Source organism: Canis lupus, chromosome 1, assembly GCF_011100685.1.
Source record: "Canis lupus familiaris isolate Mischka breed German Shepherd chromosome 1, alternate assembly UU_Cfam_GSD_1.0, whole genome shotgun sequence".
Taxonomy (NCBI): domain Eukaryota; kingdom Metazoa; phylum Chordata; class Mammalia; order Carnivora; family Canidae; genus Canis; species Canis lupus.
Window position 1 is genome coordinate 110,939,600 of NC_049222.1, and position 15,005 is coordinate 110,954,604.

General features: G+C 52.6%; 1 protein-coding gene across 1 annotated transcript in view; it reads right to left on the reverse strand.

The window, feature by feature from the left end:
- MARK4 (microtubule affinity regulating kinase 4) overlaps positions 1–15,005 on the reverse strand; it is a 29,939-nt gene that overhangs the window by 7,401 nt on the left and 7,533 nt on the right. The window contains 11 exon segments of the mRNA XM_038528595.1: positions 1,400–1,600; positions 1,602–1,618; positions 5,300–5,459; positions 5,566–5,675; positions 6,863–6,962; positions 7,410–7,529; positions 10,172–10,408; positions 12,875–12,931; positions 14,019–14,089; positions 14,166–14,231; positions 14,946–14,994. Coding sequence (XP_038384523.1) covers positions 1,400–1,600; positions 1,602–1,618; positions 5,300–5,459; positions 5,566–5,675; positions 6,863–6,962; positions 7,410–7,529; positions 10,172–10,408; positions 12,875–12,931; positions 14,019–14,089; positions 14,166–14,231; positions 14,946–14,994 — 1,188 coding nt within the window.

Consider the following 15,005-nt stretch of genomic DNA (forward strand, 5'->3'; position numbering starts at 1 on the left):
CCTGATACCTTCTGTCTTTTTGCATTGGGACAGAGTTTTCCTTTTCATCCCCAATATTAGTAATTCGTGGGGCCCAGTGATTGTTTTACTCTTCCTAAGAACTGGATTGCAGCTTTGGTGGGTTTCTCTAGCATATAGCTGCTTGTTCCCTTATTGACTTCTGTTATTTCCTTCCTTTTACTTTTTTTTTTTTTTTGGAGGGGGCTTATATGCTGTTCTTTTTCTATTTTTTTTTTTTTTTTTTACGATTTTATTTATTTATGAGAGACACACAGAGAGAGGCAGAGACATAGGCAGAGGGAGAAGCAGGTTCCCTGAGGGAAGTCTGATGTGGGACTTGAAACCAGAGCTCTGGCACCACGACCTGAGCCAAAGGCAGACGATCAACCACTGAGCCACACAGGTGCACCTTTTTTCTATCTTTTTAGGTATGGGTTTAATTTAACAACAACCAGAGCCTTCATATATTGAGGGCTTACTGAGCTGGACACTGTGGGACGTTAGTTTATGTCTTATGAGAGCCTGACAACAATCCAAGTCCCCTAATGCACCCATTTCACAGGGTGGAAGACAGGCTCAGGAAGGGGGTCACACAGCTTGCCAATGCAACTCAAGCTCTGGCCTGTGTGGCCTCAGAGGACTGACCGCTTGCTTATGACCTGCCTCCACTCTTGTCTCTGATGGGGAGGCCGCTTTCCTTCCTCAACCTACTGTTCTGAGATGCTGCAGAACAGGAGGGTCAAGTACTACATTCCCCAGACTCCACTGCAGCTTGGGATCCATGTATGAACAGGTTCTGCCCACCCTTGCATTCTGGAAGATCTGGAAGATGGCAATGGGGTGGCAGTCACCTTCCTGTCCCCTTTGCCTTCTGCTTACATGGGCAAGGTCATGAGGTGAGGCTCTGGCTCAGAAAGGCCCCAGTCCCTCTTTTTAGACTTCCTGGCATCGTGGGCCCTTCTGGTAGAGAAATGTTTCTGAGCCTTGAATTACAGTCATGACCGCGTGTTCTGGAATTCAACCATGCTACGGTCTGCCCCGGCGGTGGCAGTTCCCTTGGCGGGTCAGTTCTGCTGTGCTGATGTGTCATTCCTGTGGGGTTGAACCCACTGCCTGCTGCACTAAGCCCTTCCTTCAACTTTGTAAGTACTTCCTTCCCTGTTTGAAATCCCCCTCCTGCCTAAAGCAAGTGGAGTGCTTCTTTCTGACACCGAATGCTAATTTATACGCTAGCATCCAGCGCAGGCTCAGGCAGAGAGAGCACTCAGATGTCTAAGGGATGAACGAATGAACAAAGAGAACAAGGAGTGCTGTGTGGCAGTCTGGGGAACAGGACGGGGAACAGCAGGGTCTGCAAAATGTGAGCCAGGCGGTCAGACCCCCAGCCCTGGCCACTCACAGGGGTGCTCGTGCTGTCCTTCCGCCGCTCTGGGATCTCTGCCTTGTTGGGGTTGTGGGCGCTGCTGACCATGGGGCTGGAGGGGGGCAGCCCCCGGCTCCCGCTTCCGGCAGCACTGCAGCTCGCCTTCCGGCCTGGCAGTCGCTCCTCCTTCAGCTCCGCGTCCCCGGTGCTGGTTGGGCTGCGCTTGGGGTGTAAGGGGTGCGGGGGATGGGCCACCTGGTGGAGGGAGGGGACAGTTAGGGCTCGCGTCACCTGGAAGAGCCAGAGCCTACTCTGAGTGATCCTGAGAACCTCAGAATTCCTCACATAGGCTGCAAGCTCCAGTGTGAGCCATACTGACCCTATCTGTCCAAATGACAAATGTGCACCCTGACCCCCAACTCCATGTAAATGACATGATGCATGAGCAGGTTATTCACTGCATTGGTTTTTTTTTTTTTTAAAGATTTTATTTATTGGGTGGGAGGGGAGCATGAACAGGAGGGGCAGAGGGAGAGGGAGAACCAGACTCCACGCTGAGTGTGTAGCTCAACATGGGGCCCGATCCCAGGACCCCAGGATCATGACCTAAGCCAAAGTCGGACACTTAACTGACTGAGCCACCTAGGCACTCCTCATCATGATTTGTTTTTAAGGCCAAAAGACTGAGAGCAGCCTAGGTACCCCTTTAGGAGAGGAATGGCTAAATGAAATTAAGCTATTTCTATACGATGAAATACTCTACAGCTATGAGGAGGAAGCTGCTTATGTATCTTATGATCTTTAAGACTGCAGAGCAGAAAAGGCAGGGCCTGTGGTCTAAGGCGTGCTGTCATTTGTAGAAAGGAAAATGTGTAGATCTCTACATTTCTATTTATCTACTTGCTTATGCGTGAACATCTTAAAAGGCTCTCATTTGTCTTAAAAGGTGAGAATATAGGCAGCCCAGGTGGCTCAGCGGTTTAGCGCCGCCTTCAGCCCAGGGCCTGATCCTGGAGACCTGGGATCGAGTCCCACGTCGGGCTCCCTGCGAGGAGCCTGCTTCTCCCTCTACCTGTGTCTCTGCCTCTCTTTCTCTCTGTGTCTCTCATGAATAAATAAACAAAATCTTAAAAAAAAAAAAAAAGGGTGAGAATATTGGGACGGCTGGGTGGCTCAGTGGTTGAGCATCTGCTTTTGGCTCATGGTATGATCCTGGAGTCCCGGGATCGAGTCCCACATCAGGCTCTCTGCATGGAGCCTGCTTCTCCCTCTGCCTATGTCTCTGCCTTTCTCTCTGTGTCTCTCATGAATAAATAAATAAAATCTTTTATTTAAAGATCTAAAAAGAGAATATTACCTTATGGTATGTGAATATGTTAGTATTGTATTTATGTATCTTTATGTCTCTCTTTTTTTTTTTTTAACTTTTTTTTTGCGGGGGGAGGAGGGGTAGAGGGAAAAAGAGAATCTCAAGCAGACTCCTCACTGAGCATGGAGCCCAAGGCAGGGCTCAATCTCATGATCTGAGCTGCAATCAAGAATCGGATGCTTGGGGGCAGCCTGGGTGGCCCAGGGGTTTAGCACCGCCTTCAGCCCAGGGCGTGATCCTCGAGACCGAGGATCGAGTCCCACATCGGGCTCCCTGCATGGAGCCTGCTTCTCCCTCTGCCTGTGTCTCTGTCTCTCTCTCTCTCTGTGTCTCTCATGAATACATAAATAAAATCTTAAAAAAAAAAAAAAAAAAAGAATCGGATGCTCGGGCAGCCGGGGTGGCTCAGTGATTTAGCGCCGCCTTCAGCCCAGGGCCTGATCCTTGAGACCCGGGATCAAGTCCCATGTCAGGCTCCCTGCAGGGAGTCTGCTTCTCCCTCTGCCTGTGTCTCTGCCAATCTCTTTCTCTCTCTCTGGTCTCTCATGAATAAATAAAATCTTTAAAAAAATAAAATCAGGCGTTATATTAAAGTATATTAAAAAAAAAAAAGAATCAGATGCTCAAGGGATGCCTGGGTGGCTCAGTGGTTGAGTGTCTGCCTGTAGCTCAGGTCATGATCCCGGGGTCCTGGGATCAAGTTCCGCATCAGGCTCCCTGCATGGATCCTGCTTCTCCCTCTGCCAATGACTCTGCCTCTCTGTGTCTCTCTGAAGAAATATATAATATCTAAAAAAACAAAAAACAAAAAACAAAAACCAAAACCAAATCTGGTACCTTGGAACATCTTAGGAAATTGTAGTTCTAGAGCCAGTGGGTTTAAATGCATTCATGGGGCTGAACTGCCCTTTGAACTGTCGAAACTTCTACATATTAAGTCCCCAGGAACCTCAATGCTCCAAGGTCCCAGAAGCACACAAGTTCTGCAGTGACGGACACAGGGCACCCATCGACAATCCCCTGAGAACCTTTGGAACCCAGAAGGTTTCCACGTGGGTGTTAAGATTACCATGCTAGAACCAGAGGATGTTAGAGTCATAAGTTTCTTAGCGACTTTCTGTGCCAATCTGGCCATTTTATAGGTGGAAAAAGGAAATCCAGGGAAGGGGAATGGCTTGATCATCCAGATCCCACACTTCCTGCTCAGGACAGAGGCTTGAGTTTCCCCAACACCCCCCTCCCCATGCTAGTGCCTGTCCCAGAGTTAAGCATTGTGAAGCAGTGCTGCAAAGTCAGGGAGAGTTGGAGACCACGCTGGCAGTTCCTCCCACTGCTAAACACAGCGTTACCAAGTGACCCGGTCCATTCCTAGGTACCCGCCCAAGAGAAACGAACACATGCGGCCATACAGAACGTTGTACTCGAACGTTCATGGCGCATGATCCACAATCGCCAAAAGGTGAAATCAACACAACGTCCATCAGTTGATGAATGGAAAAACCACATGTGATAGACCCACGGAATGGAATATTACTGGGCCATTAAAAGGGACGAAGTGCTCGTTCATGCTTAAACGTGGATGAAAGTGTTATCCTGAGTGAAAGAAGCCAGACGCAGAAGGCCACAGCTTGTATGATTGCTCTTACACGAAATGTCCAGAATAGGGGAATCTGTAGAGATAGGGAATAGACTGGAGGTTGTCAGGGGCTGGGGTGGTGGTAGATGGGGGTTTGGAGGTCGATGGCTATCTAGGGCTTGTGGAGTTTCTTCCTGGGGTGATGAAAATGTGCTAAACTGAGTTGTGGTAATGGCTGCACAACTCTGAAAATACTAATACCATTGAATCGTCCACTTTGCATGGGTGAATTATACGGTATATGAGTTATATCTCAAAAGAGCTATTGCAAGAATAGGTGGGAGGGTTCACCTTTGAGGAGGGTGTAGGTGAGAGACCTCTTGGACGTTTCCATGCCTCATCTGTGGTGGTGGTGATGGGGTCTGTTTTCTGTGGGTGATGAGATCTCTTTCAGTTACAGAATGTGGGGTACAACTAGGTGTCTGCCCAGCCCCTTTCCACTAGGAAGGGCCTCTCCACATTTCAGTGTGGAGGAGAGCCAGAGGGCAGGCTCTCAGCAGCCACTTTGTGCAACGTGTCCTGATCACAGTGGCTTAATCCCAAGTGGACCCTGACGTGAGTGCTCTATCCCTGATAAGTGGACCAAAGGGATTCCAGCTATCATTTGGGCTGGTCTCTAACACAGAGAGATTGGGAAAAAGATAACATGAAATAAGTAAGAGAAAGGGAAAACCAGGGGAATAGAGAGGAAGCAAGAAACAGCATCTGCTCTGGCTGCTCTTCCAGTTTCTAATCCCTTCCTGATCCTGTGTGTTCCCACCTCCAGGTCCCCTATAATGTCTCTGCATCTTTATGCAAAATTCCTCCCTTCTCTGCAGCTGGCTCGAGCAGAGGTTTCCATTGCCTGTCAGCCAGACAACCCCAATATAAGGCAGGTCTGAAGCCTCGGGGCCCAGGACGGCATGTGAAGGCATGTGGGGGCCATACTCACAGAAGTCGCTATGCCTGCGCTGGCGGTGGTAGGTGGAGGAGGAACTCCGCTGTCCTTTGCTGTGGCTGGTGCCTTTGCTGGAGCCTGTTCCATTGGTGGTGTCGCTGGGCGCCCGCACCCGTGCCAGGGCCAGCCCCGGGGTGCCCCGGTCCCCACCCTCCTGCAGGAGGATGACAGATGAGGAGGCTCAGCCTCCATCCCCTCTGCCCCAGAAGTCCCTCCACCCCGGGCATCGCGCATCCCAAATGCCCCTGGCGCCTTCTGACCTCAGTCTTCCTGCCCAGCAGGAGGTAGGTGGCGGTCACTTCGTTGTACTTCTGGCTGGTCAAGGCCTCTTTGATTTCTTCCCGCGTGTAGCCCATACCCACCATCACCTCTGGAGAGGGGGATGGAGAGGAGGTTCAATCTCTCCAGACCCTTCCCTTCCACTCGTTTCTGTGTCATATAGCAATGCCTGCTCTTTGGCCTCTTTAGTATCCATTCCTCTTTTCTACCAGCAGCACCCTGATTTCCTTGCAAGATCTCTTTCCAGCTCAGATCACCTGGCTGACTCCTGCCCGCACTGAGCCCCATGGGCAGGTATATAACCCAGGTCTGATCAAATAGAGTATTCCATCCCCAAGGCCACACTGATTGGTTCAGGGGTAGCCAATGGGCACCAGCCTAGAGCTTCTATCGGAACATTTAGGGAAGTGGCTCCTCTTCTTGTTGGGATGTCCAGGCCACTAGGATATGTAGTTGCCAGCGTGTTCCTGTGGCCAGAGCTGCCTGGGAGAGAAGCCACCACTAAGATTCCCAACGACTGTCTCTGAGCACCTGAATCCAGCTGTGCCTGAAGCCCACATACCCTGGCCTTTATAGTTCTGTGAATGAATCAGTGATGACTGTGAGGTTATAACCATATAAAATTGCTGACATTAACAAGTTTTCACCTAGTTTCAAATGGTCCAGCCTATTATTATTATTGGCATAAGCCCGAACAGCTTGGATTTTCTCTTATGTACAACCACGACAGTCCCGATCAATGCAGCCAGCTCTAATGGTGGCCTTGGAGGGTTACTGGATAGTTCCTAAGGGGCTCTTTCAGGGCTAATGCCTTGGGGAGCAAAGAGTTCAAGGGTTCCAGGCTGGAGGATCTGGGACCAAAGGGTTGGTGGGTGAGGCACATGTCCACATGGGGATTTGCCCCAAACGTGTGCTTTACCAATGACTTAGGCCCAAACACTTCTGGACATGATCTATGATTTCCTTTTGTGTCTTAATTATCAAAACATTTTACATAGATTAACTCATTTAATATATTCACAACCCTATGATAGGTTCTACGATTGTCCCGTTTTACGGATGAGGAAATAGAAGTACTGAGAGGAGAAGCCACTTGCCCAGGGTCACACAGCTAGAAAAGTGGCAGCACAAGGGTGAGAGCCTAGACTTCTCCGCTCTCCCTAATTGCCTTGCAAATTTCTCTCATGCGCTAACCGGAGGGGCAGGTGCTGGGAACCTCCTATAACCCCTGGCTCCGTGGCACTGAGCAGCTAGGGCACTGCTCTCCCTGACCCTCACCAATTCGCTTGGTGTCCCCGAAATCCTCTTCGGGCTCCGTGTATGGCTTCAGCTCCTCACCCTCATAGCCAATGTTGATCCATTTGTCTTTCATGATTTGCTGCAGGGATTGGGGGGCAGGATCAGGAAGGGGGAAGACAGGTGTCAGAAGCAATTGAGGAAAATAAGGCCCATGTAGGGCCGCCCGCCCTGCCCCCCACTTCCAAGACCTAACCCCCCAGAATCGAGGGCTTCCTGAGAGCTGGCGCCTCCTCACCCATACCCCTAGTGCCCCTGCCGGAGCCTCCCGATGTCACCTCCCTCCTCCGCATCATCTGGGTCCCCAGCACCCTGTAATCAGCCTAGGAGCTCATTAGCTAATTACTGGCATGGCGGGGAGTGGGCGAAGCTGTTTGGGGGTGGCGTTGAGACGGGCCTAGGAGCCTTTTCCCTGGGGCTGCCTGGCTTCCCTCCCCCTCCCAGCTGGGATCATAAGCAGATGGGACACAGGAGAGGAAAAATGAGGGCAAGAAGGCTGCAATGTGAGGGGTGTGGGGCTGGGGCTTACCTCGAGAGTACAGCGTTTAGCTGGGTTCAGCACCAAAAATCTCCGCAGGATGCTCTCACAGTCTGTTGACATGTAGAAAGGGACCCGGTACTTCCCTCTGAGGACTCGCTCCCGCAGCTCCTGGGGGGGATGGGGTTACTGGAGGCGGGGTCCACCCCACTTCCCCACCCATCACAGATACACACACACAACACACACACACACACACACACACACAGCACACACGCTCATCTTTCTCCCAATCCCTTCACAGAAGCAAACAGGTGGCAAAACCCCACCCCTCCCTCCTGACCACAATTCCCCATCTGTAGAATGGGAGCCCTATATGAACCTTCATTCAGAGGAAATCTCGCAGGGCAAGTGACTTCTACAAGGCCCGGTCAGAGGCAAGTCAGCATCCGGGGTCTTAGTCTCCTCCTCTGTACCCAGCGCTCACAGCACCCACTTCACAGGCCGGGGTGTCAGTAAGTTTAAGTCAAGTGCCCAGCACGTGTGTGGCCCAGAGTAAGTGCTACTTCAGTATTAGGTTTATGGAGGGGGAAGAGCGGGGTGTGTGGGGGATCCTGCCCACCCAGCTCCCACCCTCGGATCCCCCATCCCCTAGGCATGCCCGAGACCCTGGCAGTCTCAAAGAATGAGAACTGATTTACATGCAGACTTTTTTTTGTTTTTTTTTGTAAAGGGCCTTTTATGAGGTGTCCTGCCAAGACAGAGAAAATAAATTCCACTCGCCATGGCATGGCGGACCAGAGAGAGCCCCTCCACCCTCAGGAAATGGAGGGGGACAGGTGATGTGGGTGCAGGGGAGTCTCCGGGTGAAGCTCTGCTCTGGGTGGGGACTGGGGACTGGCCTGGGAGTTCCCTTCCCAGCATTCTCCTAAAAGGGCTAGAAGAGGCATGTGCCCGGGAGCCTCCTGGGTCCACAGAGCAGCCCAACCCGAAGGGTCATGAATATTTAATAATAATGAGTATCACTTTCGGAGCAGAGCACTCACCCAGGGCCCGGGCAGTGTTCTGAGTCTTTATGTAAGGTACATCTGTGCTCACAACAGAGCTGTGATGCAGGCTATGATGCCCATCTTTCAACAAGGAAACTGAGGCCCAGAGAGGGTAAGTCACCTGTGCTAGGGGCGTGCAGCCAGAAAAATGGCAGGGCCGGGGCTGAAACGCAGGCAGTCCGGCTCCAGAGCCTGTGCTGTATAACCACCGCACCACCCTGCCTCTGTTACCAGGTAGTGAGAAGCAGCCACTAGGCCATCGACACCTCCACCGGTGCGGATCCCAAGTGTAACGGCCTGGCCAGATGCCAGGTCCCAGAGGTGGGCTTTAGACACCCAGTTTGGCTCTAAGTGGATGCTCTTAATGGCCCCATCTTACAGGTGGGGAAACTGGTTCAGAAAGAGGGTATGTGCCCAGGCACTTACAAGGAAATGACAGAGAGGCAACCTGCCCCCAGCTGCCTGTCTTCCTTTGCCCAGAAAGGTTTCGGGGGCCCTGGTGGGGAAGCCAGGAGAGCAGGTGACAAGGGCCTGGGGCAAGTGAACGCCGGCGTGGCCCTCTGAAAAGGTCTCTTGGCTTCATGCTTGGGGCTCAGAGAGATTATTCAGTGATAGTGAGCACTTAGCACACCCCACCTCAGCTACAAGGCCGCTCAGCTGAGGCCTCTGCATAGAAGGGGTTCTCCCTCCTAATATTGAAGTAGCACTTACTCTGGACTCTAGGGACAGAGGGACATCGTGGCTGCCACTAACCCCCACAGGAACAGTAACGATGTGCTGGGACAGACTGATAGGGCCAGAGTGTCCCCACACTAGTGACCAGAGCATCTCCCAAAAGGCCCCACCACGGGTCGTTCGTTCTCGTCCTGTGACCCTACTATAGGCGATGTTTCCCGATAAAAAGGTCAAAGAGGAGAACCCCATGGGACCCTGCCACTCAGTGCACACTTCCCACCCGTTCCGTGTCCCCACCCCACCCCCACCCCCAGCACTGGCCAGTATCTGACATGATACACATTTTGCTTATCTATTTTGTTTTCGGCCCAGCTCTGCTCTTTCCCGGGAGGGCAGGGATTTTTCCGTTTGAAGTGCCGCCCCATGCAAAAGGTTTTCAGTAGGTTCACTGAGTTTTGTAGACCTCATGGGTCAGTTCTAGAACATTTTCGCCCCCCTCCCTCTCTGAAGAAAGCCTGTTCTCCAACTGCCCCCAGCCTGTGGCAACCACTCATCTGCTTCCCATCTCTCTGGATTTGCTTGTTCTGGACATTTCATAGAAATGGAATCACACAATGGGTGGCCTTTTGTGATTGGCTTTTCCCACTTAGCGTGTTCTCTGGGGTCAACTCAACCCATGGGCTGGCATGTTGGAAGGCAGAGATTTTTGTCTCTTTTGTTCATACTGTATCTGCAAAACCTAGAACAGAACCTGACACCCCCCTGCGCCTGATGGCAGGTAATAAATATTTACTGATTGAAAGAGGGAATGAGCTGGGATTTGAACCCAAGCCTGGGCTGCAAAGCCTGGGTACTGGACCCCAACACAGCCCGATCCACTTGGGCTGGCCATGCGACTGACCATGGGGACCTGGGTCCTGCCTCCCCACCCCCGCCGCCTGTCTTGCTATATGACCTCAGGCCAGCCCTGTCCCTCTGGCCCTCTACAAAGCAGGTGTAGGGAGAGAGGTTGGGGGGCCCCGTTTGCAGGGGGGTGCAGAGAGACCCACCCCGGGAGATGAAGAGCTCCATGCCAGCCCCACCCAGCACCTTGAGGTTGTGCCCATCGAAGGGCAGGGAGCCGCTGACGAGGGTGTACAGGATGACGCCGAGGCTCCAGATGTCCACCTCTGGCCCATCATACTTCTTGCCCTGGAACAGCTCTGGCGCAGCATACGGGGGGCTCCCACAGAACGTGTCCAACTTCGAGCCCAGAGTAAACTCGTTGCTGAAGCCAAAGTCAGCGATCTTGATGTTGGCCTCGGCATCCAGCAACAGGTTCTCGGCCTGGGAGAGGGTAGGAGGTGGGTGTGTGTGGTGGACAGGAACACAGGCTCTGGAGCTGCCCCCCCATGGACCTATACTGACTGTGGCCCGGTCCCCCACTCTCTATGCGACCTTGGGCAGTGACTTTATCTGTCTGGGCCTCAGTTTTCTCATCCATAGAAGAGGATAATCATAGCTTCTACCTCATGAGGCCATTTGAGAATTAAGTGAATCCTAAAAGGCCTAGAACAATCTTTCGTTATCAGCAAGGACCATATATAACATTGGCCATTATTATGCCATGTGGTCTGCAGAGCTGGGGGTTCTCAGACAATCTCCTGCCCCTTTCTTGAACCTCTGTTTTCTGAGCAGGAAAAGAAAACACGAGCACTGGCTGCTCAAGATTCATAAAAATGAAAAAAAAAAAAGTAATATTTTTAAACATTTTTATAAACGCCATTTCATGAGCGAGGAAACTGAGCCTTAGGGAGACCACCTCATGCCCACAGCAAGAAAGTGGCCCAACCAGGCTCCAAAGGAGGCCTGGCCTCGGGATGCCTGGGTGGCTAAGTGGTTGAGCATCTGCCTTTGGCTCAGGATGTGATCCTGGGGTCCTGGGATTGAGTCCTGCATTGGACTCCCTGCAGGGAGCCTGGCTCTTCCTCTGCCTGTGTCTCTGCCCCCCCTCTCTCTCTCTCTCTCTGTAAAATCTTTTTTTTTTTAAATTTTTATTTATTTATGATAGTCACACACACAGAGAGAGAGAGAGGCAGAGACATAGGCAGAGGGAGAAGCAGGCTCCATGCACCGGGAGCCCGACCTGGGATTCGATCCCGGGTCTCCAGGATCGCGCCCTGGGCCAAAGGCAGGCGCCAAACCGCTGCGCCACCCAGGGATCCCTCTCTGTGTAAAACCTTAAAAAAAAGAAAAACGTTGGGGGGCCCTGGCCTCCTCATGGCTGGAGCGTGGAAGAAGTCTCCAGCTTCCTGCCTCTTGAAGATCTCGGTATACATACCCACTTTTCAAAGTACTGTCTACATCTGGCCTGTCCCAGCCATTGCCTCTCTGCAGCCAGGCCACCGGCACCTACGGCTTCCTCACGGTCTCCCTACCTCCTGGTTGATTTGGATACCATCCCTCCCACCTACAACCCAACGGGGCAGAGAACCAACAAAGACACATGTTTCAGAGAGTTTCCCCCAACCTCAGTGTAATGGCATCTCACTCTTGCTCAGGGGTGACACTTCCCTTCCCGGTGTTTGAGGCTCCACAGTCCAGCCTGGGCTGGCCCCCTCTGGGGTGCCCTAAATCAGATCCCCTAAACTCCTTCCAGCCACTTCCAGAACCCTCCACCAGGGGGCGTGCCTCCTCCAGGTGACGGCAGACTCCCAAGCCCCAAGGGGCTTTCTCAGAGGGTGGGTATAGACAAGGCAGAGAGTCTAGAAACTTCTACAGCAATTTGACAGTTGATTTTTATGGCTTTTCTGAATCTAATAATAATAGTTTTTAAAAATTGGTCTTGCGTTTTGGATATCTTTTTTGTTGTTGTTCACTTCATCTTTACTGTACTTCACAAAAGCGTGTATCACAGCGGACTGGGAATTGAAAATATTAAACCTGGTCCTTCACTCTAGATAACCTTGAGAAGACCTTCCGTAAAGCAGAGCGCCTCACACACAGGAGGTGCTCAAGAAATGAGAGTCAAGACAACTCAATTTGAGGGGCACCTGGGTGGCTCAGTGGTTGAGCGTCTGCCTTTGCAGGGGGTGATCCCGGGGTCCCAGGATCAAGTCCCGCACTGGGCTCCCTGCAGGAAGCCTGCTTCTCCTTCTGCCTATGTCTCTGCCTCTCTCTTTGTGTCTCTCATGAATAAATAAAATCTTAAAAAAAAAAAAAAAAAAAAAGACGACTTGATTGAGCAGGACATGGGTTTCTCTCTCCGGTCTGGGACGAGAAGCCCTGAGACAGGTGGTTCTCTCTGGGTGGGGGGTGTGGAGCAGGGGTCCAGGCTGGCTGGGGTTTGCTTCAGGGGCTCTCTCTCTCTCAAAAATCCTTCCTTCTCAAGTTCAGAGATGCCTGTGATTCTAAGGCCCAGAGGTCATGCGACCCTGTAGCTCTGAAACCTTAGTTCTTGAAGGTTCCTGAGAGATGCCAAGGCTCCAGAGGCTCTGAGAGTGGGTGAGCCCTTTATGGTGTCCTGTGTCCTTGCTCAGCACACACGTACTCGTGTGGGATGTCCTGGGACATTTTGTTTCTTTCTTTCAATTCTCCCCTCCTTCCCCCACCTCCCTACCTGCTCCCCCATCTGCTGGCCTTCCTTGGCCACCAGAGCTTGGGAAAGAGTCAAGGGGCCCTGGATGCTGAGGGAGGAGGATTGGAAGGAAAGAAGGGGAATATGGAGGCCCTAGGGGATCCCCAGGGCTGCTGGAGGTGGGACTGGGGACAAGTGTGGGTGGGTGGTCTGTGGGCTGAAGTCGGGGGGCTCACCTTCAGATCCCTGTGCACGATGTTTTTCTGGTGACAGTAGTGCACAGCCGATACAATCTGGAGGGGAGAGAAGAGAAGCTCAGTCACTTGTGGACCCAAAGCCCTTGGCCTCTCTCAGACCCCAGGAACCTACTCACAACAGAGCCCCAGAGCCCCAGAGCCCCAGAGCCCCAGGCCTCCCCTAGGCACAGGCCGAGATGCTGGGGCCTGATGCTCTGATTCCATGACAGCGGGGACCCACACAGACACACATGTACACTCAGACACTTGGACACCCTCAGACATCTGCACACCCTCCCAGCAGGGGCACCAGAACCAGAACATCACAACTAGTCCCCTCCCGACTTGCACATCTGGAAACATGCATAAGGACACCATGCAGCTATAGACAGACACTCGGCCCCCACACACCCAGTACGGCCAACCAGGGCATCTGGACAGTCTCGGACCAGCCCCCTGGCTCAAATCCCTTCACCCAGCAGACCTTCACGCCCCTTAACATGCCCCCTGTACCCACACACCTGGGCACCCACACACCTGCATACCCTCTTCCCAACAAACTTACATGCCCACACCTGGGGCTCCTCACACATACACTGGGGCTGCCATATGCTTTTTTTTTTTTTTTTTTTAAGATTTTATTTATGTATTTATTTGAGAGAGAGAGACGACGAGCAGGGAGAGAGGGAAAAGCAGACTCCTCGGAGCTCAATCCCAGGACCCCGAGATCATGATCTGAGCTGTAGGCAGATGCTCAACCACTGAGCCACCCAGGTGCCCCTGCCATATGCACATCTACACTGCACATCTGTATCTGGGCACCCACATACCTACTTCCCACATGCCTCATCCGCACTGCTGTGCTCACACGCTCCAGTACCCTGGCCCCCACGCGCCCGAGCCCCACTCCTACACATGGGCCTGCCCTTGCACCCACCTGTCCGGACACCCTCACACCTGCATCAGGGCAGCCTCTCACACCTGGGCATCTGCATGCTCACAGACACCCAGCTCTCCATCTTCACTCCCACCCAGACTTAAGCCCCTAGGTCACTGGACAGCACAGACCCCCCCCTCCCCCGAGCACCCAGGCCCTCCTCCCACCTGGGGATGGAGGTGCCGCCCCCAACCCTGCCCCCCTCACCTGTCGGAACTTGGCTCGAGCTTCCTTCTCCTTCATGCGGCCGTGGGACACGAGGTAGTCAAACACTTCTCCTGCAGGGTAGATGCCAAGTGGGGTGAGCAAGGGGTGTGGGGGGCGCAGGGGGCAGGGCGGGGAGGGAAGCCTCACCGGCACTTGCGTATTCCATCACCAGGTACAGCGTCTTCTCCGTCTCGATCACTTCGAAGAGCTTCACTGCAAGGATCCGGGGAGAGCAGGGTTATGTGGGGAAAAGACCCCCCCCCAGCTCCACCCACATTCTAACTCTGCGTGTGCAGAACACCCCTTATTCCAGACTGTTCAATGGCTCCCTACGGATGGCAAGATTTTTCAAAATCCTCAGCCCTACGTCACCACCTTTCCTACTTTCTCTCTCACAAGAAAGTCGGCTCTGTGAGGCTGAGATTTGTGTCTGCTTTCTTCCCTGCTTATGCCAGAGGCCAGATGTCCCCAGCATCTGGCATAAAGCGGCCACTCAATAAACACTTCCCGAGTGAACAAACCTACGGATGGATAAATGCTGTGGCCACATCCGGCTTCTCTACATAAAGATCCCCGTCTCCCCCCTGCCTCATAACAATGACAGTGCTTGCTCCTGATGACAGTCATCAGACCAGCTGCCCCCCACCTTAGCTCTAAATGGAGGGTTTCGAATGCTCGATCTTATCCAACCCCCATGATGACCTTGAAGTAGGCCCTCTTATCAGCCCCACTCCAGAGGAGGAAACAGAGGCTCAGAGAGGTTAAGTGACTTGCCCAAGGTCACACAGCCAGTGAGCAGCGATATACAGCTAAGAGAAAACAGGTCTTTCTAACTGTTAAAGCTGCCGGTTCTTCTATCCCCCAGCTCTCTCCTCTGCTGACTGCCCCACTTGGTAGTCTCTGAGCCCACACTCTTCCCCTCCTCACCGATGTTGGGGTGGTTTAGGCCCTTCATGATGCGGACTTCTCGGAACAGCTGGGCATGGC